Source organism: Anastrepha obliqua, chromosome 1 (genome assembly GCF_027943255.1).
Source record: "Anastrepha obliqua isolate idAnaObli1 chromosome 1, idAnaObli1_1.0, whole genome shotgun sequence".
NCBI classification, from domain to species: domain Eukaryota; kingdom Metazoa; phylum Arthropoda; class Insecta; order Diptera; family Tephritidae; genus Anastrepha; species Anastrepha obliqua.
In genome coordinates, this window is record NC_072892.1 from 163700511 (window position 1) to 163723932 (window position 23422).

Genomic DNA, 23422 nt, shown 5'->3' on the forward strand with positions numbered 1-23422 from the left:
GGAGAGTAAAAATTCAAGGCCATGCAACGTTTTGCGCATTTCGTTCCGCGAGAGAGAAAAAAGATATAACGTAGAGGAAAAGGAGAGAGAGAGCTATACTTTACATATATATCTTAGGTACACTTTAAGCTATTTTTCCAGAGTTGGTCCTTGTGGTTTCTAATTGCTAGTGCGAAATAACACTGCCTACTTTTTGGCGCTTGTTTGTTGGTGCAAACTTGTAGGTAATATAAATAATATAATAATACAACTATAAAATGCTATCCATTCCGGCATCGATTTTATTGGTATTGCCTTGCGGTAATTTGTGTCGTTGCTGCGGTCCTGGTTGTTGCCACGGTTTGTGTCGACCATTCTCCGTTTTTTGTAAATTTTGTCTATTTGTATTCTCTACAAATGCTGTGATGATGTGTGTATTTAGATATATATTCTTTATCTCTCTCTCTCTTTCTCTATCTATCTCATTCTCTCTGGGGTCTCTCCCTCTTTTTTTGTCTGCTTTGAAAGTTTCACTTCTGTTATGTGTACTACGCTACACGCACGTTTTTATTTTTATATTGGCTTTCCACTCACTTTTGCTTATTCTTCTTCTTCTATTTGTTGTCCATTTACTCTATTGAGGTCAGGGCACTTAGGAAGGCGTTATCTTGTATTCTATCATTCTTGTATTAATTCAACTTAAATATAATTTGGCATTTACACAGTTTGCGAAGGCAATAGCAACACACTCTCAATTTTTCTTAATTTATTCACAACTCTCTGATTGTCTTCTTCTTAATTTTTGATTTTTCAAAAATACTAAATGTTGCAAACGATTTGACGTAAATGGCCAATTCGGCGAAATAAATCAAAAACTTATCACAAAAGAGCGCACAGTTCGCAGAAATCTAATTTAATTAGGAGATCTATTAAGTGTTATTAAAATTTGATAATCTATGCTTGACTCAAGTGTAAACCCAAATAAATTTAAGACAGAATAAGTAATTTTAACGAAAAGACACTAACGGACGCCTACGTTACGCAAACACTTCTTCTATATATTATTATTATTATTAAAATATAATTAATATTACAGACTAGTCTATTGTAAGCGCACTAGCTGCCAGGGCTATCAGCTTAGTCAAATGATTGTAAATATAAATTATTAGGCTAAATAAGGTGCATTTTTTCTATTTTTTGACAACTAACACGTTTTTCAATTGTTCGCAAAGCATTGTCTTGTGCAAACAGGTATCATGTGACGTTCCCTCATATAAATCAAAGCCAAATTCATTTCTTCTCAGGTCTTTTAGTTATTCTTACAGCCTTTGCAAGTTTGACATTTTAAATAAGGTTGTTTTTATATTATCAAAATATTATTTTTTACATAAATTAATTAAAAATGGTTGTATGTGGCATCTACTTGAATCGGTTAATATTTTGACGTTTGCCTTAGCTGTGCGAATTCGAAGCAATTCAAGTTGACGGCATTTTCTGGCATTTTTTTCACATTTTCTTTTCGTCGTCTGACCGGCTTGATTTTTGGTTAAACACTTCCTTTTTGCTCGCTCATTCGTTCGATTTACACAACCGCCGTTCGGGGTTTCTCTGCAAATTCTAGACGTGAATTTTTCAACTAAAAAATCAAAAGTTATCTAAGCAATCACAATGTCCGACGAATCGTTTTATGGTAAATATTAAGTATGCAATATTGTTTAACAGCAAGCAGATTCTATTTTGTGAATTTGGGCAAGAATTACATCTCAAATTCACGAGTATAAAAATGGCGCCGTCTGTTAAAGAATTCATCGATGCCGGCAGTGTTTAGATATTTAATTCTTCGTTGCTATGTGCCGCTCCAAAGCTTTTGTGTACTGCATAAATAATTGACTGAGTACTAAATTGTGATTCTTGTCTTCAGGCGTTACACTTACTGGACAGGACAGCACGGTGTCATGGGATGTGCTTTCCAACGATGAGGACTTCCCCCGCGGCCAAAGGCTCATTATCAAACAGATCCTCTTGGGCGCTGAAGCGAAAGAGGACGAATTTAATGTTGTACAGGTAAGCGGAATTATAGTAAAATCAGTTTGTAATTTAAGTAGTAGGCACTTTCACGCATATCACATGTGTATGTATACCTACCGACGTAAATGAAGCATGTGAGATTCGCGCTCTTAAGTTTTGTGTATCATAGTGCAAATATTGTATAGTATTGCGTTCCCAATACATTTGGGCGTACACGTGTACATACAATGCCATTATAAAGAATATATGAACGTTATTGGAAATTTTTCGACAATGGTTTGAAGCTGTTTCTCTTTATTATTGTATGCTTGATTATAGCAACTTACTAATTTTGTCACTTGTATAAACATGAATCACAATAATGACGATGCATTCTATTTCTACTTGCCATGTTATAGCTTAGGCATGATAATTTAAAAAAGTTCACACAAAAAACATTTATTTGTAGAAAAATAGAAATATTCAAATACAAATTACTTGAAAGGTATGGAGGTAGCCGGGGTTCCATCTATGAGGATTTCAAAACATGATATCTATGAATTACATAGTGAAAATCGCTTGAATATCGATTTGCACCGGTCAAATACAATTTATTGTGTCAATGAGCGTGGAGTCTTCTAAATACCTCTAAAATGTCCGGTGCGACCAAATCGGCCGAGCAAAGAGGTCAGTCGTAATCGCTGTTTTTCAATTCAAACTGTCAACGGAACTGTCCGGCGTGGGGACTGGACTAATCCTGCGCTTCATAAGAGCCATAAATGGTTTGATGGAGATAAATAAATGAGGTTTCAGTGTCGCACAGTGATATCCCAACGGACCTTTAAGGTCTAAATGAGTTGGTTGTTGTTGTTGTAGCAGCATAAACATTCCCCATACTTATATACGGTGAATGCTGCTGGAGTGACAGTCCTTAGCCGGATATAAATCCGGGTCGTTTCGGTAACGTAGAACCGACTGTCGTGAGTTGGTCGTACAGACCGACTATCACCATAACCTAACTTTCAATTCAACCATTTTTTATGATGCGAACGAACAGCCTCGATTCACCACATTAACTGTGTTAGTTGACTTCACAGATGAGATAAAGGACTACATACGACCACCACTGGACTTTTCAGTATACAGACGGGCTATCAACTATATTCATCGGTAGTTTTCTGCCGCCTCGAAATTGAGAGAACTCGCGCAACCCGAATGTAATCAGAGTCCAAACACCACCCGTTGCATGTGGGCTTCAGCTGCGTTGTTGTTGTTGTATCAGCCTAAACATTCCCCATATGTAAATGTACGGGCAATGCTGCTGAAGTGGCAGTCCTTGGCCGGATGTAAATCCAGGTCGTTCCGGTTACGAAGAATCGACTGTCGTGGGAGCGGCAGCTTCCTCGTGAGAACCGACTGTCGTGGGGACTACAGCTGCCTCGTGAGACTCGCTTTACTGTGGCACAGTTGCGTTTCGAATATTGTAGCAGCTTAAATTCCTATTTATCCAGAATCGTTTCCGACATACTTAAACTATGTCCGGCATATGAAGGAACCCTGCAGGATATTATCCACCTATTACCTGCCCCCTCAAACACACTTATCTAACAATCTTTTCCTTTTATACTCACGCCTTTGAGACAGCATGTTTTTGGGAACGACAGGCTTTATTGTGTCCACTGAAGACAGGAGCGCTAACGCTATTTCTGCCGGTATGCATGCCGAGTTAAGAAATTCGAAGGACACATCTTTAAAGTTCTACTGAATAACTGATTCTAAAGCGTTATAGAAGAAGCAAGGCGAAAAGAAGTGTAGATAGTTTTATATTTAGTTCTGTCGAGTATAGATGGAACATCCGGTACAGACGGACACCAAAAAATTGATCATTAACTGTTATTGAAGTTTTAAATTATTCATAGCATACATACGCACATAGCAGTTAGTGTTCATAGTGGACTTTCTTGTCGAGTAAAAAGTAGCCAGTAATTAGCAAGCAAAAATTTATTCAGTGAGAACTTACAACTTCTCCATAAAAGAATTGGGGCTTTGCGCTATCAATTTTTCCTCTGCACCTTTTATTGACTACGAAGACAAAACTTCTTTTAAGAAATCGTGTTATCATTAAAATTTTATTCTTTTAAAATTAAATAGTTATTATAGTATAGAACAGTTTTTTTAGTGATTAAATATAATCATCATCATCATATTGGCAACGGGGTGGACCATTGCCTCCTCCTCTACAATACGTCTCCATTCTTCTCGACAGCCCGCTTTCGCTCTATTTTGCGGAATTCTCATCTTTCGAATATCGTCTTCTACGTCTTGCAACCATCGTCGTCTTGGTCGGCTTCTCCTTGCTCCTTCAGGATTTGCTTCAAAAACTTTTTTGGTCGCTCTTTCGCTGCACATTCTTAGGACGTTTTTTTACTACCGCCCCGCTATTAAAATACTGAGCTCGCGCGGTTGTACCGTATACGGTTTTCATATAATATAATCGTAAAGGGCCGAATATTTTTCTGAATTTTTTTTTTCAAATCGCATCTGTAAATTCACATCAACTTTAAAGATCCAGCCGTAGGTGAGAACCGGTCTTGTCATAGTTTTGTGCATCTGGAGCGTTTGTTCCTTTGATATTAATGAAGACTTCATAAGTTTGATATGGCCAAAGAATGGCCTGAATACGGTGTTGCATTGATAAGGACCTACACCTAAGTATTTAAACTCTTGCATGAACTCAAAAATATAAATTCCGATTCTGATGTGACTATTATGAAAGGATCGTGTCATGCATTTCATCTTTTCTTCATTTATCTTGCTGGTCTTGTAGCTTATACTAGGCGCATGAAAACGTTCTGAAGAGCCCCTCCCTATTTCTCGCAAGATAATAGATATATAATTTTGGTTCGAAAATATTATGTGATTGTTGTTGTTGTTGTTGTAGCAGCAATACTAAGCCCTGTCAGTGTAGTGTATATCACCGGTCGTCTTCGTTTAACTCATTTAAAGGTAGGCCCAAGAAACTTGCTGTTTTGATAGATTGCGTCCAGAGGGAGAGGGGTGTTAGATGAGTGGGTTTTTAGGGGTTTTGCCATTCCCATGACTGCCGCCCCAATAAACCAGCCCTGTCTAGTGAACCGTATATCATTCCACCTCTTTTGAGGCCTGTATACTCTTTGATGTCAAACCAAGTAATTTTTTCCTGTCAATTCCTATTCGTCCTTCAATTTTACATTGTATCAATAGTTGTAAAATATCGTATTTATTGCCTCTGGATATATGTATATCCGAAATAAGCGTTTTTTTTTATTCATACCGGGCATACCGTTAGCATTTTCCTTGAAATTTGCATCCCATTTAACACCATGCCATTTGATATTTTTGAGGATTTGCCGGTCCAGCTTGTTTTTACAATTTTTCTACAACACCACATTTCAAATGGTTCTAGTCAGTGTTTGCATTAACTAATTCATGAACTTGAATATAAGCATTTGAGTAGTACAGAAGGTAGCGCAAAACGTGGGATAAACTGTTTTGCTCCGCTCCAGGCTACGTTTCGTTAGTGCTAGAGGTTCAGAGCAATAGTAAAAAAAAAATTTCAGTGCGTTCTGTAGTTGGAGTAGTAACAAAAATTTGGAGTCGACCGGAGCGCTATTTGCGAAATCATTCATGTATGCTCCAGCTCCTTGCTACTGCTCACAAGCTGCTATTTATTAGAACTGTTCATTTTTGTTTAGTTGAATGCATTTTTTTGCGTTTTTGTGGTGCTACACTGAAATTATAACCGACAAATTATGAATTGTAGGTTGTAGGTATGGTTGAATACAATTTAAAATTGTGTTTTTTAGAGTTCATGATGAACCCTCCCATATTTTTTCTTTCTTTTCTAAATGTTAGAATCTTTAATTTGTTGCAACACTTACCAGCAGTCTTTTATTTTACAAATCTATTTTAAAAAAATCTAACTTATATTGAGTTTTATCACTTTAAAGTAACCTTTGGTAATGGAACTAACTTAAAGTTAAAACATCTTTACATTTCGACTATAACGGTATTGTAGTTGAGTTACAATCACTTTGTATTGTTGTTGTACTCTCTTGTATTTCTCCCGTCACAATCTCCTGTAGAGTTTTGCTAAATTTGAACATGCTGCGCGCGTCGTGATGCAAGCGACAAACGACGCCAGCCGAAGATATTTGCCAATTCCAGCACACCAATTCACAATTTAGAGCAGCCAAGTCTTTTTTCAACCCAAGAATATTCTGCGAAACAAGAAGAAGTCGTTATGTTTTGTTTTGGTTAGTCACAATCAAATTTCATTTACCAGCGCAACAGTAGAATCAATTGTGTATATTTGCTCTCCCCTTATTACTACCATATCGATGCTCTGCCCATACGTAGCCACGTATTTCACAACTTTTGATTTCAGATATTCCGCCGAGGAGTAGGTTAAGTTTTCGTGCACATCCACAACAGCGATTTCAATGTCTTTTTGCAACTGAAAGAAAGAAACGAAAATCTTTTAGGTATGAAAATTTCCATTTCTGTAATTACAGGGCAGCAACAACGAACCTTTTCCGTTGTAATGACTATTTTAGGCCTGGCGCTTTTGTACAAAATGAACAACATATTCACGCCCATGCCACAAACCATACCATATTCCAGTGTCCAAAACACACAAACAAGCAGTGTAACTAGAAAAGGGACCATATCCAACTCTGGAATACAAAAACAATACAAAATATATAAACTTATTAAATTTGATTAAAGGAATACATCCTTTGATAGAACGCCCATACTTTTTGAGTGCCAAATTTCGCCAATTCTTTCATACTCCACCATGAATAACATGGCGGCAATTATAATGGCAGCCAGCGTGGCTTTCGGTATGTAATAAAAAGTTTTTGTAAGAAACGCCAAAGTCATCAAAACCACAATGCCGGTGAAAGCACCGCCAAGTGTAGTTTTAACACCGCTCGCATTATTGATTGCTGTACGCGTAAATGAGCCTGTAATAGGCATAGATGAGACAAAACTGCTCATAATATTGGCGATACCCAGTGCTATCATTTCCTGTGAGGCATTCACAATTTGTCCCATTGCTGTAATGTATGAGTTAAATTAATGCTTTGAAGTGAAGAATAACTAAATTATGTTGTATGTAGGTTTATGTGCATATATGTTATGTACTCACAAAATGCTTTTGCCACAGCAATACTCTCGAGCACCGAAATTAGAGGTATCGATGCCAGCGAGGCGCCCAGTTCCTGTACCATCTCGCCAAAACCAACATATGTGCCATTCACTGCGGTATGAAAAGGTGGCAACTTAAATGATGGAATGCCTGGTACAATTTCGCCGCTCACGGTAAACGCCAACCAATTGTCGTCACTGAGCGTGTAACATAGTATAATTCCTATAATGACTGCCAGCGCATTTCGAGATAATGAGATGTACTGGGTCAGCATTTTGCACGAACAGGGTATGTCTTTGACTTTCTGCGAATGGCGAACGTAAACTTAAATTAAAATAAGAGTTTTACTTTTTTTTTTCATTATTATCACTTACTCGCATAAGTATCAACACAATTAATGTTACTACGCCCAGTATAGCATCATTACGTCGGATTTTATTTAAATGTGTGAAGAAATTGACCCACGACTCGATGAATTCATTGGAAGAACCTGTAGGTTGGAAGGTTTTTAACTAGGGTTTTTTTTAATTTTGTTTTGAAATTTTCTGATTTTTTTTAATAATTTTTTTAATTTAATTAAATTTTTTTTTATTAAAATTTGTTTTTTATTTAAAATTTGTATTTTTTTATTTTTATTTAATTTTTTGTTTTAATTTTTTTATTTAAAATTTTTTTTAATGTATTTTATTAAATTTTGTTTTTTTTTCGAACTTTTTTAATGTTTTTTATTAAATTTTGTTTTTTTTTCGAACTTTTTTAATTTGGTTTTTTTAATTTGTTTTTATTTAGTTTTTTTTTTTTGCTTTTATTATTTTTTTTGTTTTTAATTTGTATTTTTTTTTTTTAATTTGTTTTTTTTTTTTTTGTTTTTAATTTGTTTTTTTTCTTTTTTTTTGTTTTTTTTTTTGTTTTTAATTTGTTTTTTTTTTATTTATTTTTTTTTTTGTTTTTAATTTGTTTTTGTTTTATTTTATTTTATTTTTTTTTTGGGTTGGTTGGTTGGTTTAAGGGTGACCCCGCATCGGAGTGCCACCTAGACCGCAAGTTGGGTCCGTTGTGTTGCCCTAGAGCTCATTATTTTATATGATTTCCCCACCTAACCGAGATTTTTATTACAGATTTTGGTCCAAAATATTAATTCGTTTCGAGAATTTAATGAGAGATTCGATTTTCAGGTTTGTTTTTTTTTTTAATTTTTTTTTGTTTTGTTTTTTAATTTTGTTTTTGTTTCGTTTTTTAATTTTTTTTCCAAAACTTACTTGGTATACCAAACAGGTTATTAATTTGTCCACTGGCTATTGTTATTACTGCAGCCATGGTGAAGCCTGTCGTCACTGGTATCGATATAAATTGTACGAGGACGCCCAAATTTAGGATACCCATTAGCAGTATGACAATACCAGATAGAAAGCAGAGTAACACTGCATAATCGGCACTGCCGGCTACATTTGTTTGCACCATGAGCGCCATAATAGCGGTGGGACCTGATATGGGGAAGATTGAAATTATTGATTGGCATAAATTACTCTTTACAATTAACTACTTTCGCGGTTAGTGGATTTAGGAGTTTTAATTGTAACAATATTAATACGAAAGCATCACGCTCCATCTTCTTCTCTTTATTTACACTTACCAACGGTAACATCCTTGCAAGTGCCAAATATGATGTAAATAAAACAACCCATGAATGCCGAATATAAACCATATTGTGGGTTTAGTCCCGCTATTGTGCCATACGCTATCGCTTGTGGTATGGCGGTAAGGCCCACTGTTAGACCCGCTACAAAATCTTGTATAAGAAATTTCCATTCATACTTGGGCAACCAGTTTATGATCGGAAGGAACTTCTTTGCTGTGGCTGGCGTGCAACAATTTTTCGCCGATTTCTTGACGGCATCACAAACATTCGGTAATTTTTCGTGGTAGATGTCATCTTCGTCTAGGTTAAGAAACAAACACAATTTTTAAGTAAATTCAGTTCTCTGTTGACATATTTTTTTACTTGAAAATTAATTAATCTTATTTTATTGAAATGGTTCTTGTCACTTAGTACGGCAAACCGCATTCGCAGGACATGTACTTGGATTTTTTCTTTTGTGTTAATACTTTTTTCTCTTATTACTGATAATTTAGCAATATCAGTAAAATATTATCTTTGGAAATGCTCTTTTAGATATGGGACAATTTTTGATTTATTATACGATTTAAATATTCACTCATCACCCATAAAGTACAGCCAAATTAGCTTGTATTTGTACTGAAGTATGTTGTACTGTATGTATGTTAGTATAGCACAATTAATTTATGGATGTATATACCTTTTCTTGCTTGACTTGACTATTAACATTATTATCTAAAATGCACACAGATTATATAATTTTTTTTTTTTTAGAACTCTGCAGTCACACTCAATTAATCCGTACAATTGTTTTATGTAACTAGTCATTTGTAATAATAAGTTTTCGCACAAAAAAAAAAAAAAAACAAATTGCATGGAGCCTCACCAATAGAACTGAAAAACGTGATTCGGAAACTTTATAAATCAGTTGTTGCGCGAAAAAGAAAAAAATATTGGCGCGCACACTTTGTTTTTAGGTGTTTGGCGGAGCTCCTCCTCCTGTTTGTGACGCGTATCTTATTGTTGTTCCACAATTTCAGCGGCTTTCAGCCTGCCTTGTATTTTCACCTTTATCAAAGAAAAACTAAAATGTACCGAATTTTCTGTTTGTTAACTTCTATTGTTTACACAACTGGATGGAATAAACAAAAAAACAGCAAAAAAATTTTATTAGTGTGAGATGTCACCTTGACAACCAGCATAAACTTTAAATACTTTACGAGATATCGATCACTACAGCCATCTACCGAAAAAATAATGTATTAATTTTCCCCTGCTGATTATTATTGGTGGGGATCTCTCATGGTAAATGCCTTAATTTAAGTTTTGTTTCCTACAATTAAATTTATTTGAGGTTTCGTTTTACAAAACTGAAGTTCCGATTACTTTTGCTAAACACTGTATAGAAATTTGTACCCATTTTGTTTTCTTTTTCCAATTGTACTTTATAGAAATGATTTTTTCACACGGATTTAACGATGCGGCCGAGTATGAATATAAAATTTATACCGCGACCTTCAAGGTCGCTTACAAATGCCGATTCATTTGGTGAAATTTTATATGGCCTTTAGGCATAATTAGGCTCTATTTCGGTAATTGAATCACCTTTATTATATCTTTCAATGCTTGAATTGCTTCCTGTTTTTTCACGTAAATTTTATTTTTGAGATGACTATACATACAATATATTCAATTGAACTGTCTTAGACCTGCTGGTGAGTCCGAGGCAAACAGCCAGACATTTCCCCACGACAGTTGAAAGGACCCGGGCTTATATCCGGTCAAAGATTTCTACTATAGTAGAATTTCTTAAAAATTTATGGGGAACATTTTATGTTGCTACAATAACAACAACATCATTAACTTTAACATTAACATGGGAACATTTTTATAAAAGTGCTTTTCACAGACCCGATATTTTCGTAGCGTAGTTTTTTAGTTTAGTACGGTTTTTGGGTGAAATCAAAGTAGCTGATATTTAACGTTATATAAAACGGAAGTAGTGTCAGGGTACACGTAAGAATAGTCAGAACTCTGCGAATCTTGAGATGTTTTCTTACATACATATGTATTTTGAATTAAAATATGATGTCGGACGCGACTCTAACTTTTTCCTAATAATATAAAATATTTTAGGAATAGGTATTTTATTTTATTTATTATATTAAATTATTTATTATATAATTTTATTTATTATATTATTCTATTATTTATTATTTTATTTATTATATTATTTTTATTTATTTTCAACCCTTCCGACCCGTTTCGGGTCCATTTGTGTGATCTACTATGAAAAAGTCATAAAAAATGTGTTAGAGCATTTTCATTTATTTAACTGTGGTTCACTTTTCATGGTTTTTCATGGAAATGTCCATATGTATGTATTCATATCTATGTATGTAAGTATATAAACAGTTTGTATATAGCTTTCAGATATCATTATATTACATTAATCACTTAATGGTTTTGTATTGTCAATATTAACACAAAGCAACTTGAGTACTGCGAAATTTGTTTGCACCCTTTTAGACCGTTAGTGGCATTTCAAGTTGTTAATTATATTATTTATACATTTTAGCTTCTTCAACAATCACTTTCTGTGTTCGCACCTTTGACTTGTGACATTCTTTCTAAATCTTCGTTTTGTTTTCTTTTGTATTTCCCTGCAACTTTCTAATTATTTTATTAACTAAACTTCGTTTTTTAAAATTGGTTTCGTCGAAAATTTTCGTAACTATTATATTTTGTTTTATTAACTGCACTCGAAATTCGAATATTTGTTCCGGTTAAAATTTCGAATATCCGTTGCTGCTGCTACTGCTTCAACCGACTGATTTGGAATGAAACGTTTCCGCGCTGGAGACCGTTTTTTACTTTGGGCCAATTGAAGCATGCAGCGCGAATGTGACGATTCAACAGAGTTTTTTTGTATATATGTACGTATGTATGTATGTATGTGTGTATTTATGTACATATGTGTATGTGTAGGTATGTATGTATGTATGTTTGTTTGTCTTGTGTTTACCGTTTTTGTCGTAAGTCTGTTTATGTGGTCACCCGACTGCCTAATAACTAATAGCTTACTCCCCAGCTAGTTGCAGTTAGTATCAGTAATTTACAACTACTTATACGTTTGTGCATGTATGCACGTGCGAAAATTTACAGTAATTTGTTGAATGACTTGGTTGATTAGTTACAGATTTGTTTTTTTGATGTATAAATGTCGCCAAATTTTCGCTCTTACGCCCAATATTTGCTTATCAGCAAGATTTAAGTATTTGTTTAGGTCGATACTTGAAGGAGGATACTTAAAATTTTATCAATTCTCAAAGTGATTCGTTTAAAACTTTTACTTTCACTAATGCCAGTTTTTTAATTACCATATGGATGGTATAAACGATGTGAAACAGTGAAATTACTAAATAAATATTGTCGTTGGAGGTTGGACATGTGTGCACACTCACGGCCAAAATAATAGAAACGCGATAGTTAGACCAGTTTTGATTACTTTTATTTTGTTTTTTAAATTTTATATAAAAATAATTTTTTTTAATAAATTTTTTTAAATACATTTTTTATAAAAATAATTTTTTTTTAAATACATTTTTTATAAATATAATTTTTTTTAATAAATTTTTTATAAAAATCCATTATTTTTTAAATAAATTTTTTATAAAAATAACTGTTTTAAATTTTTTTTTTATAAAAATAAATTTTTATATATAAAAATACATTTTTTAATATATAAAAATACATTTTATATATGTATAAAAATACATATTTTATAAAAATAAATTTTTTATAAAAGTAATATTTTTAAAATAAATTTTTAGTATAAAAATTGGAAAAATTTTCTTCAAAACTTCCAACTTTTTAAGCCGGATTAAAAAGAAATTTGTCCTCATTTTATAACAAAGTTGAGTCCAAAGTGGCTCAGAAAATTTTGGATACATTTTTTTCCTGACGGTGTTTCTCCATATAAAAAAATTAAAAGAAAAAGTGCATTTGTTCCGGTTCTGTCGGTATAATAAAATTTGTCATATTTTAAGGTTCTTGCCAATTTTTAAGATTTGGACATATTTGTAAAGTATCTCCAAACATAACGTAAATGTCGATATGTTTTCTGAAATTTTCTGGCGGCAATTGTAAAATATAATAAATTTTGTAATTCCATTGGAAAAACCGCAATGGTTTTTTAGTGAGTACCCTAATGTATGTGTACACAGCCATGGTCGCATAAATAGAACACTTGGTCTATGTATACAAAAAATTGATTTATTATTTAACCCTCATCGGTTGTTAGAATTCGTATTACATATACGTTGTTTGGTATGCGCACGAATACAGGATTAAAATCCAATTAAAGAAAAAGCAGACCCATACATTTTTTGCACGACTTTTATTGTTTATTCATTCCTCATTAATACAATGATTTTTAATTTCAAAACGATGTTAAATTAAAACAAAAATGCGAAAAAAGAATAAATATTTAGGACACGTAAAAATTCAATTTGAAACTATTCGACAGGCACAATTATGGCAAATTGAATATTTATGACTAGCACAGATAAATCTCGCACACTTTTCACATCGGGAAGCGAAAACATTACGATTGTTTTTACTGGAACAAATATAACATCGGCCTCTTTTGTTGTTCGGTTGAAGATGAGACATTGATGTTTGAGGATGCAATTCAGCATGGAATTGCTGTGACATACGTTGTGGATGACTACGGTTTGTAGCAAATGGAACTGTGAGTGCTTCACCCAATTCCTCAAGAAACAATCTACGACGAATGTTAATATTTGTTTTTTTTTTCTATTCCAATCAGAGAAAATATGGGTGAAAATAATATATGCGTTCAATGCACTTATATCTAGCATATTGCAAAAGAGAGCCATTGGCCAACGATTAACTTTTCTCTTTGATCGAAACGTTCCTACCATTTGGTCGAGCGTATCTACTCCACCTTTAGTTTTGTTGTAAAAAGTAATCAAATTTGGCTTCTTCTTCGCTGATTGTTCAATTTCTAGGCCTCGATGATATGTGCTCAACAATGTCACAAATCGATTTTTTTTTGGAACATATGACAACAAAATGGCTTGCAATTGTGGCTCATAAACAAATTCTGTATGAAAAACTGGCTTTCGCTTCATATCGAGCAGTATTGATGGTAATTCAGCTCGATTCTTTTGTATTGTTCCCACTATCGTCATTTTTTGCTTGTGCAAATCCTTAGCCAGCGCGTATGTTGTAAAAAAATTGTCACAAGTAACGTTTCTACTTGTCAGCCCATGGCACAAATCGAGCACAACACGTTGCCCAACATTTCTTTCCACAGCAGTGTTTGCAACACGGCCAAGATAAACTTGAGCATTATGAGTGTAATAGGACTCTGAATCGCAAATTATCCAAATTTTTATTCCATATTTTGCCGGTTTTGATGGAATGTATTGGCGAAATGGACATCGGCCACGGAACGGAACACGTTGTTCGTCTATTGTGACTGTTTTTCCAACAGTATACAATGTCTTGAGATGTGCAGTCCATTTGTCAAAAACAAATCGAATAGGTGAAAGCTTATCACGCCGATTACGTTCCTCGCGGTCATCAAAACGAATGCACCTTTGAATTTTCTTGAACATGTCAAGGCTCATGGTTTTGCGAAAAATAGCTCTGCCTTTATCTACATTCCACAACTGCGTAACGCACTCGCCATATGACCGGTAAACACCAGCAAGAAGAAGCAATCCGAAGTACGCACGCAATTGCTGAATTGTCAAATGTTCCCAGTTGTTGCGATATGTTCTTGCACCAAATAAATTTGTCATTCTGAGAATATGCTCTTCAATTGGCGAAAGGATCAAAAGAAAAGCCGATAGAGGAGAATCAACCGCAGAAATAGCAAAAGCAGTGGGACCTGTGAGCAAAATGAACAAGAATGATAAAGTTACCAAAACTACCAAACCGGAGAAAAACAGAATAAAAAATACCTTTAGAAACATTCGATTGATGTCGAAAAGAAAATCTTCTACCACTTACAAATGGTTCTTGCGTATACTCGATCAATCCATTTTTCGAATTCATGCGAATATCGAGATTTACTGCGCTACCTTCTAAAATTTCTTGTGACAGTGGTTCGATATCCGATGAATCACTTTCAAGGCTATCGTCACTCGATCTTTCAGATCGCTCATCGTCATTTTCTTCATATTCAATCGATGCCTCAAGCTCTGAACTTTCACTTTCCAACTCATTTTCATCAAAAATACGATTTCGTAGACTGCGGCGATTCATTTTCTTCAAAAAATGGTAAAATTCTCGTAAAATATCAAAGATATTGTTAGTGATGATTGATTCTCCGTTAATAACTCAACACAATATTTAACACTTAACAGAACGTACTGATAGAGAAATTTTCTGAAAACATGCGAAAAAAGCTAACGAACACTCAAATATGTACCGGTACAAAAAGTCATCCCATTATCTTTGACACTGGTATGCGCACGCATACCAACAACAGATATGTAAGTTTTTTAGTTGGGGCACTTACAGCCCGCAACGCCATCTGTCATTCAATGTAGTAAAAATACTTGCTAAAATATTTAGTTGGACAAAAATTCAAATCAATCGATGAATATTTACTATATTAAACATAGTTTCAAAAAGTGAAATGGTATGCACGCGCATACCAACAACGGATGAGGGTTAAAACAAATACTAGCGACACGAGACTGACACAGTTTTGAGTTAAAAATGATTAATTTCCATATTAAGAAAAAAGTAATAATAATACGAATTCTTTTAACAAGAGACAACTTTGATAATTTCCTCGACACAGAGGGACACATAAATAGCAGAATTCGAGGATAGTTTAAATAAAAACAAATTTTTACTCAAAGACAATTTTTTATGCTAAAATAATGTTTTACCATTTTATTTTTTTGTACTATAAATAAATAAATAACACTTCTGTTAGGTGTTTGGTCGAGCTCCTCCTCCTATTTGTGGCGTGGGTCTTGATGTTGTTCCACAAATGGGCGGACCTACACTTTTAAGCCGATTCTGAAGGGCAAATATTTTTTTGTGAAGATCTTTTACATGGCAGAAATACACTCGGTTTGCCATTGCTTGCCGAGAGGTAACCCCTATAGAAAACACTTTTTCTATCATTTTGCTGTTTCATGCACGGGATTTCGAATCTGCACACTTCCGACTAGTAGTCATGCACCAAACCATATTTTTCAATACAATTTTACTTTAAATTTTTGTTACTACTTAATTGGCCGTAAAAACCCGTTGTCGAGTTACACAGCTTGCCGAATAATGTCTCGTCAGGTGTCTGGATTTTCCGCACACTTCTTTCAATTTCTTAAGCGAAGAGAAGCCAGGTTATATTCAATTTGGTCTTCCACCGGGCAAGAGAACATCCTCTTCGCCGTCGATCGCCAATTACCGTTTCAAACACCTTCTTCACCGTAGCACTTCCATACGGACGACTTAATCCAAACACCTTAGTCGCTGCGGGGTGACTCGTTTGACCATGCCAATATCTCCGTAAAGCTGATACAGATCATGATTTATTCGAATGCGGTAACCGTCATATACGCGAGCAGCGCCAAAAATCTTGCGAAACTCCAAGAGCGGCTGCATCTGATTGGTTCACTGCCATCATAGAGAAGCACCTCGTCGAGGGAGGCTATTTAGAAATTTGAAAAATATTATTTTCAGACATAAGCATGAAATATCTTTACTTAAGTAATATTGACGGCATAAAAACACATTATTGAAAATCTGATTGCACAACCATAAGAATAAGAGCAAATAAGAATATTTCACATGGATACACCGATTTTTGGGGAAAACCGTCAATCCCACTCGCTTATGCATATCTTTAAGTGCCAAGATAATCTCCACATTTTTTGTTTACATTTGAACTTATAAATTCATGGTAAATTTTTATTAAAATAACTGTCTATGTATGTGCAAAAAATCTTCAATGTAAAAAACATAAATTAAAACGTGTCATTTGGAAAAAGTCTTTAATAAAAATTGCGTTTATCATATTGAAATATCGCACTCTAGATAACGCTTGTCACTTGCATTGATCTGGTTCGTTCGTTAATAAAGTCAAAATAGAGTAAGTGGGTAAATATCGCTTGCTACATTCAAAAAGGTTTCACAAATGAAAGCGTCAAAGTATTTAGTCATGTGTCGCGCCATGTTAAACCCGTTTATGTTTACTAGGTTTTTATGACGATCACACGACAATGTTTCAAAATGTCAATTATCTTTTGGTGGCAACGTCTGGTCAAGTGTTTTTTTTAATACCAATGACGTTTATTTATATGCGTTCATGGTAGCCGAGTTATGCTTGTCACAGCACCTGGACTGTTAGTATGAGAGTTACGAGTTCCATCAATACATCACGGAATTGGAAAATTTAATTAATGAAATAAATTTGCTGTCCCTCATTTCATATTAAATCACATGTCGCATTTTTGTTGTTGCAAATACTTGAAGTATCTACCATAAACGTTAAGTGGTCTAGAACTCGAAAATTTAGGGTATTTTCAGGAATTTGTTTTTCCAATAAAAAAATGAAAAACGATATTTACATTTTTTGCGCTTTTTATTTAACTTTTAATTAATTTTTTATAATTTAAAAAATGGCGCTGAAGTTGATCCTCCCGAAAAATTGGACCTGGACGGTGTTGTATATTTTGGCTCTTCTATTTATCTGAAACACAAAAACCAAAAGAATTATTAAGCAGTATAACTGTACTGTGTCCCGCTACTAGAATAATAAAAAAAAAATTGACAAAATGGCCGGGTTTTGAACTTAACACTCTTAACTTTTTCAGGTTTTTAAATAAAAAAATACGAAGTAATTGAAATAATAATATGATTCTAGTACGGGCGATAGCCATTAATGATTTCAGAGGATTCGGTTGAATAATAGTTTTTTTTTTGACAACACCAGGCGAAAAAAGTCGTTTCGAGATAAATGAACTTAAAGTTTGAGGTACAGGAGCGCGCGGACCGCTCTCTACCTAGTTAATGGGCTGTAGAAGCTATAATATTGGGAATTTCCGCATGAAAATTTCACAGTATATTCTTAAGATACTATACTTTCAAAATATCGAAAAAACAAAAAATCGATTTTTTTACATTTCTAGACCAGTGTGGTGACATTCCGTGGATAGATATAAATCCGGAGCGTTCCGGTAACATAATGTCGAAATTCTAAAAATGTAAGAGTTTTTGTTTTTGCTTTTTTTTTGGCATATTCCTTTAAAAAAATTCGAGAATCTTCTTGCGATGACTTTTTGTTTGCGGTTTTTCTTGGGTGTCTTTGACGTTTAAGCTCACAATTTTATTTGGTCATTTGTTCGTTGAGCGCGAGACCAAAGAGCAATTGAATAAAAATACGAAAATGTGAAAACGATGAAAGCAAAATGTCGAAAAATCTCTCGATTTCGCTGACCGTGCGTTCATGCTTACCCCGTTGACTTCTATAGTTGCCTCCAAGTTCAACACGCTGACTTTCTACCCTAAGTAATAGAAAAATTTTTGTTTGCCAGGAAGTAACATTTCACAATAAAACCATCTGGCTTTTATAGACGAAATGAAATTGTACTTACTACTCTGACAATTCTTAACAATTTGAATGGAATTAAATATAAAATATAAAGCCAGTTGCGCTTAAAATGGAATCGCGTATTACGCTTGAGTTGAACGCCCTACATATTTCTGTGATTGTTTCGTGTTGCCACTTGGGTCAGTTGATATAGCTTTAAAAACAAAAGCGGTTCTCAACAGACGCGCCTAGCTTTAAACCAAAATAAGTACTTAAAAATGCGATGGTAGAGCGAAGTTTTGGTCCATGATAATTATTGTTGATTTAAAGTTTTAGCCACTGCTAGTTGTTGGCACAGTAGATCTTTCAGGCCACAGTGCTAAATCCGTTCTTAATAATAACAATACTAAAATTTAGTGCGTTTCCAAATTTGTCAAATTTTTATAAATCGTGTACAAAGTTTAAAATTTTGATTTATATGTTACTAGGTTGTTCAAAGAGTTTTGCCGGCGATAAGGAAAACACAATTTTATAAATAAATATATTACATATACTTTATTATTCAGTATGGTGTCCCTGAACATCAATACACTTGTTCCAACGAGATTGCAATTTATGAATTTCGTCCCTGAAGTGAGAATCTGGAAGGGCTGCAAAATACGTTGACACAGCTGTTATGACTGCATGATTCGATGAAAGATGCTTTCCACGCATGCATTTTTTTTAGGTTTGAAAGCAGAAGTCACTAGTGGTGAATACTCCAACAATTCGAACTTTAATTCATAGATTTTAGCCTTTGTCAAAATGCTCTTGTGACACGGTGCATTGTCCTGATGAAAAATATTTTTTTCTTTTGGTCTTTTTTGATTTTTCGCACATTCCAAAAAAAAACTCCTTGGCCGAACTCGTTTCGGAGCCGAAGAACCGGGTCTGCACGACACTTTAGCCTCTTGTTTTGATTTAGTATCATGGTGATAGATCCAAGTCTCACCCATAGTGATTAATCAACGCACAAAATCCACTTGATCCTTTCGAAAACGCTCTAAATGTTACATTCGAATGTGTTTTTGTTCCATTGTTAGCGAATGTGGCACCTATTGTGTACACAGCTTTCTGAAACCCAATACTTCAGTCAAAACTTTGCTGTCCAAGGAGATGCCTAGGGCTTACACCAAATCTCTTTCAGTCACTCGACGATTTTCCAATACGATATCCTGTATTTTTTTCTATGATTTCCGGTTCCGTTGCTGTTTTCCGACGACCTTGACATGGATCGTTTTCAAGGCTTGTGCGATCACTTTTAAATTCAGCAAGCAATCCATCTTTCAGAAATAAGAATTCAATTACTGCCCGATACTTGATTTTTTCTATTGTAGAAAAGGCTGTGGCACGTCGATACTAGATGGCTTGTAAATAAGTAATGAATGGACAATAGAATAAACAATATTTTTATAAAAAAATTATGAAAATTAATATAACAAAAGTAAAGTAGCCAAAACTGGTGAAAGCATCGTGCATTTATTATTTTAGCCATGGGTATAACACATCGGTCAATAAGTCCCGGGACTGGATAAGAAAATAACATTTTTTTTTCAAAAATTCTTTATTCATCAATAGAGATCGGATTTTTATGCAAATTGAATATGCAAAATATATGCAAATATGCAAAAACTATGCAAAACATAGTAGGATCCTATTAATTCAATTTTTATTATGATGAGTTTCTACCTAGGTGCGAACTTCATCTGATGTTAAACAAACATATGCACTTGCATAAGAATCCGATGTCTATTCATCAATATAATGTAGTCCCCTTTGAGGTTCCAACGAGTTTCTAGCTTTTCTATGCATGTTTTTTAGAACGATTTATCTTTGGCCTCAAAATACGCTTCAGTTTTAGCTATATCTTTCTCATTTGATAGAAATTTCATTCCCTGGAGCATTTTTTTGAGGTCTGAAAGCAGCCAGTAGTCGCTGGGGGCCAGATCTGGACTATACGGTGGGTGGGAAAGCAATACGAAACGTAATTCGTTCAATTTAACCATCGTTTTAATCGATTTCTGGCAAGGTGTATTGTCTTGGTGAAAGAGGATTTTTTATTCTTCATATGGGACCCTTTTTCTGCGATTATCTCCTTCAATTGTTCCAATAATTCGCAGTAATAATCAGAATTAATTGTTTTGCCTTTTTCCAAATAATTAATGGAAATTTTACCATGCGAATCCCAAAATACCGACGCCATAACCTTTCCAGCTGACTGTTTCGTCTTTGTTCACTTTGGGCGGCTTTCACCGGGCCCAGTTCACTCAGATGACTGCAGTTTCAACTCTGGTTTGTAGTGGTGGATCCATAATTCATCCATTGTTACATATCGACGCAAAAACTCAGACTTATCACGCTTAATAATGTCCAAACAGCGATTTGAAACATCAATTCGTAGTTCTTTTTGTTTCGGCGTGAGCAAACGCGGTACCCATTTCGACAACAGCTTTTTCATACGCAAATTCTCGTGCAAAACTGTGAACGCACTGCCTTTTGATATCTTCAGGATGTCAGCTATCTCTTGCAACTTCACTCTTGCGATTGCCTATGATGATTTTGACGGTTTTTTTTTCAATATTTTCTGAAGTAACTGCCTCATTTGGACGACCAGGACGTTCAGCATCATCGGTGTCTGTACGGGCACGTTTAAAGTCAGCATACCATCGTTTGATGGTTGTTTCCGATGGAGCAGAGCCCGGTTAACGTTTATTGAGCCATTGATTTGCTTCAACGGTATTTTTTTTCATAAAACAATGATAAATCAACACGAAATTGCTTTGAATTCATTGTTCTTAAAAATAGCAAAAGTAGAGTCACTTAAAGCTAACTGTAACTTGGTAAATAATAAACCGAATGTCTTGAAATTTTAACAGTATACCTTTAGAGGTTAGCACTATTGAATAACAAAATCGATATGCTATTACGGGCGCCATCTAGAGGTCAGGCCCGGGATGAGTTTCACTATACAGGGCTAGTATACTGGAGCGGCAGCCCTTGGACGGGAAAAACCCGAGTCATTCCGGTACGTAGAACCGGCTGCCATGGGAATGCCCGGGACTTATTGGCCGCTGTGTTATGTAGAATGTATGGGTGCATGTGATATGTACGTATGTGTGTCGACAATTCTCCAGTTTTATGAGATATAACAGATATGTTCTATATTTCTCTATTCTAATCATTCTCTATTCATCATAATAATAATTGCTCTCTTCTTTCGCTTGCAGGTGTACACAGTTAAGGACGCACTCCAGATTCCTATCGCCGTGCTAAAGGCTGGTGAAACACGCGCCGTAAATCCTGATGTGGAATTTTTCGAAACATCTGTGACATTTAAGTTGATCAAGGGCAATGGACCTGTTTACATAATGGGCCAGAATATCAAGGACGACGTTGTCGACATCGAAGATGAAGAGACCGATGAGGAGACTGGCGAGGAAGAGGAGGAAGAGGCTCAACCACAAAAGAAGAAGCAGAAAGTGGAAAATAATTCAGATGGCAAAAATGCTAAAAATAAGAAGAAATAAACGAGTTTTTAGCAGTCAGAAAACATAAATCCTATACATTCTTCAAATTTATAATTCACTTTAAGCTAAAAAAACGATGAAAAAAAAGAGTTAGAGTTCAGTTGAACGAGTTTGATTGATTACTCGAGTTCCTCGGCTAGGTTTCCTCTTTTTGTTTTAATTAGTTCATAATATTTTACTCAAATTACCCTAGTGATTCCTTTATATACAAGTAATACAGTTATAACTTCCGAACCCTTGATAGTTATTTATATACGTCGGTTAGCATGCAGATGCAGTAAGATCAGCCGCGATTTCTGCCAGAATGTAAGAACTGATTTTCACTTAAACTTGCTCACATTATGCAACAGTTATCAACTAATAGTTTTAGACAACGCTGCTGGCGTCTTAATTGTGTAGGAAATCAAATAAACAAATCAATTTCTGCGCTGATTAATAAAAAGCGTTTTATCAGGGATGCTTTCTATAGGCACTGAGTAATACACGTAACCATTAAAAAATGATCCCATATTCAACTTATCCAACATAATATTATACATATGTACGTAAATTGATTGCCGAAATAAGTAGAGTCGTAGCATTCAGAAGTTACATATAAAGTAAACCAACTAAACGCATGCATACACTTTTTGCATTGCATTTGTATATGCAATACGATATGCATACGCATACATACATACACAGATACAAAAGACGAGGTACGAAAAAATGAAAAAAAACTATGTACAGCAAATTACAATTTTGCACCTACGACAGTAAGTCACTTAACAATCCTCTGACGATATGTGGACCTTGAAGCTTGGCAAAGCAGGTGCAAACACAAGCATGAATATGAAATAATGAGGTCTAAATATTAAAATCAACTAAAAAACTAACTTACGATAAATGGAGAGATATCTTGTATGCATTATTGTAATTTGTACATACCAACCTAAGTGATAGAAAATTGTGGAGTAATTAACATGCAATCAAATTTGAATGCGCATTTCGAAAAGAGAAAATACACAAAAACAAAGAAAAACTAAAGAAAACAAATAAAGTTTGTTTACTATTTTTAAAAGTGTAAATTGTGTAAGTTTTTGCTTTCAATGTTGCGCTGTAGTATTAACTTGCATGGAAATAGTGCTCGGGGTTTTTCCTTTGAAACCGACAATGATTGGTAGCTTAAAATCTGACACTTATGTATGCACATAAATACATACAAGCTTTCTCTGCTTTGGCAGTCTACTGAGGCATATGCGTGTGCCAGTTAGGTAGGTATAGGTGAAATGGATGAAGTATCACTTTGGCATTCCCCAAGTAGCACTAAAGCGCCGTTTTGATACGATTAAGAGACCACCAACAGGCACATGTCTACAGCCAGCCAGAGCTCTTGATGTAATGGAGAAGATCGATGGGATTTAGGTAGGCGCACTGCCTCGGACTGTCGAAGAAAGAAGCAGCCAGTGGACTTAATCGGCTAGATGCCAAACCCGAACACT

General features: G+C 34.7%; 2 protein-coding genes across 2 annotated transcripts; one reads left to right on the forward strand and one right to left on the reverse strand.

Annotated features, from left to right (window-relative positions):
* The first annotated feature begins 1488 nt into the window (after positions 1-1488).
* On the forward strand, positions 1489-22047 carry LOC129239652 (nucleoplasmin-like protein). The gene is made up of 3 exons (XM_054875321.1): positions 1489-1669; positions 1901-2043; positions 21642-22047. The coding sequence occupies exons 1-3, from the start codon at positions 1648-1650 to the stop codon at positions 21939-21941; spliced, it is 465 nt and encodes a 154-aa protein (XP_054731296.1). The 5' UTR covers positions 1489-1647; the 3' UTR covers positions 21942-22047.
* LOC129239643 (sodium-independent sulfate anion transporter) lies at positions 5902-11616 on the reverse strand. The gene is made up of 9 exons (XM_054875310.1): positions 11405-11616; positions 8811-9116; positions 8437-8661; positions 7552-7667; positions 7178-7481; positions 6783-7085; positions 6556-6701; positions 6308-6481; positions 5902-6245 (listed from the first exon to the last, which is right to left on the reverse strand). The coding sequence occupies exons 1-9, from the start codon at positions 11418-11420 to the stop codon at positions 6027-6029; spliced, it is 1809 nt and encodes a 602-aa protein (XP_054731285.1). The 5' UTR covers positions 11421-11616; the 3' UTR covers positions 5902-6026.
* Positions 22048-23422: the final 1375 nt, after the last annotated feature.

What these genes read in the sequence shown, in the direction of transcription:
- LOC129239652 (XM_054875321.1), top strand. Translation starts at nt 1,648, where the DNA reads ATGTCCGACGAATCGTTTTATG. An exon ending in GTCCGACGAATCGTTTTATG is followed by an intron (nt 1,670 to 1,900) that starts GTAAATATTAAG and finishes TCTTGTCTTCAG; the next exon opens with GCGTTACACTTACTGGACAG. An exon ending in ACGAATTTAATGTTGTACAG is followed by an intron (nt 2,044 to 21,641) that starts GTAAGCGGAATT and finishes TTTCGCTTGCAG; the next exon opens with GTGTACACAGTTAAGGACGC.
- LOC129239643 (XM_054875310.1), bottom strand. An exon ending in TAACCTGTTTGGTATACCAA is followed by an intron (nt 7,668 to 8,436) that starts GTAAGTTTTGGA and finishes TCCAACCTACAG; the next exon opens with GTTCTTCCAATGAATTCATC. An exon ending in CGAAATTTGGCACTCAAAAA is followed by an intron (nt 6,702 to 6,782) that starts GTATGGGCGTTC and finishes TTTGTATTCCAG; the next exon opens with AGTTGGATATGGTCCCTTTT.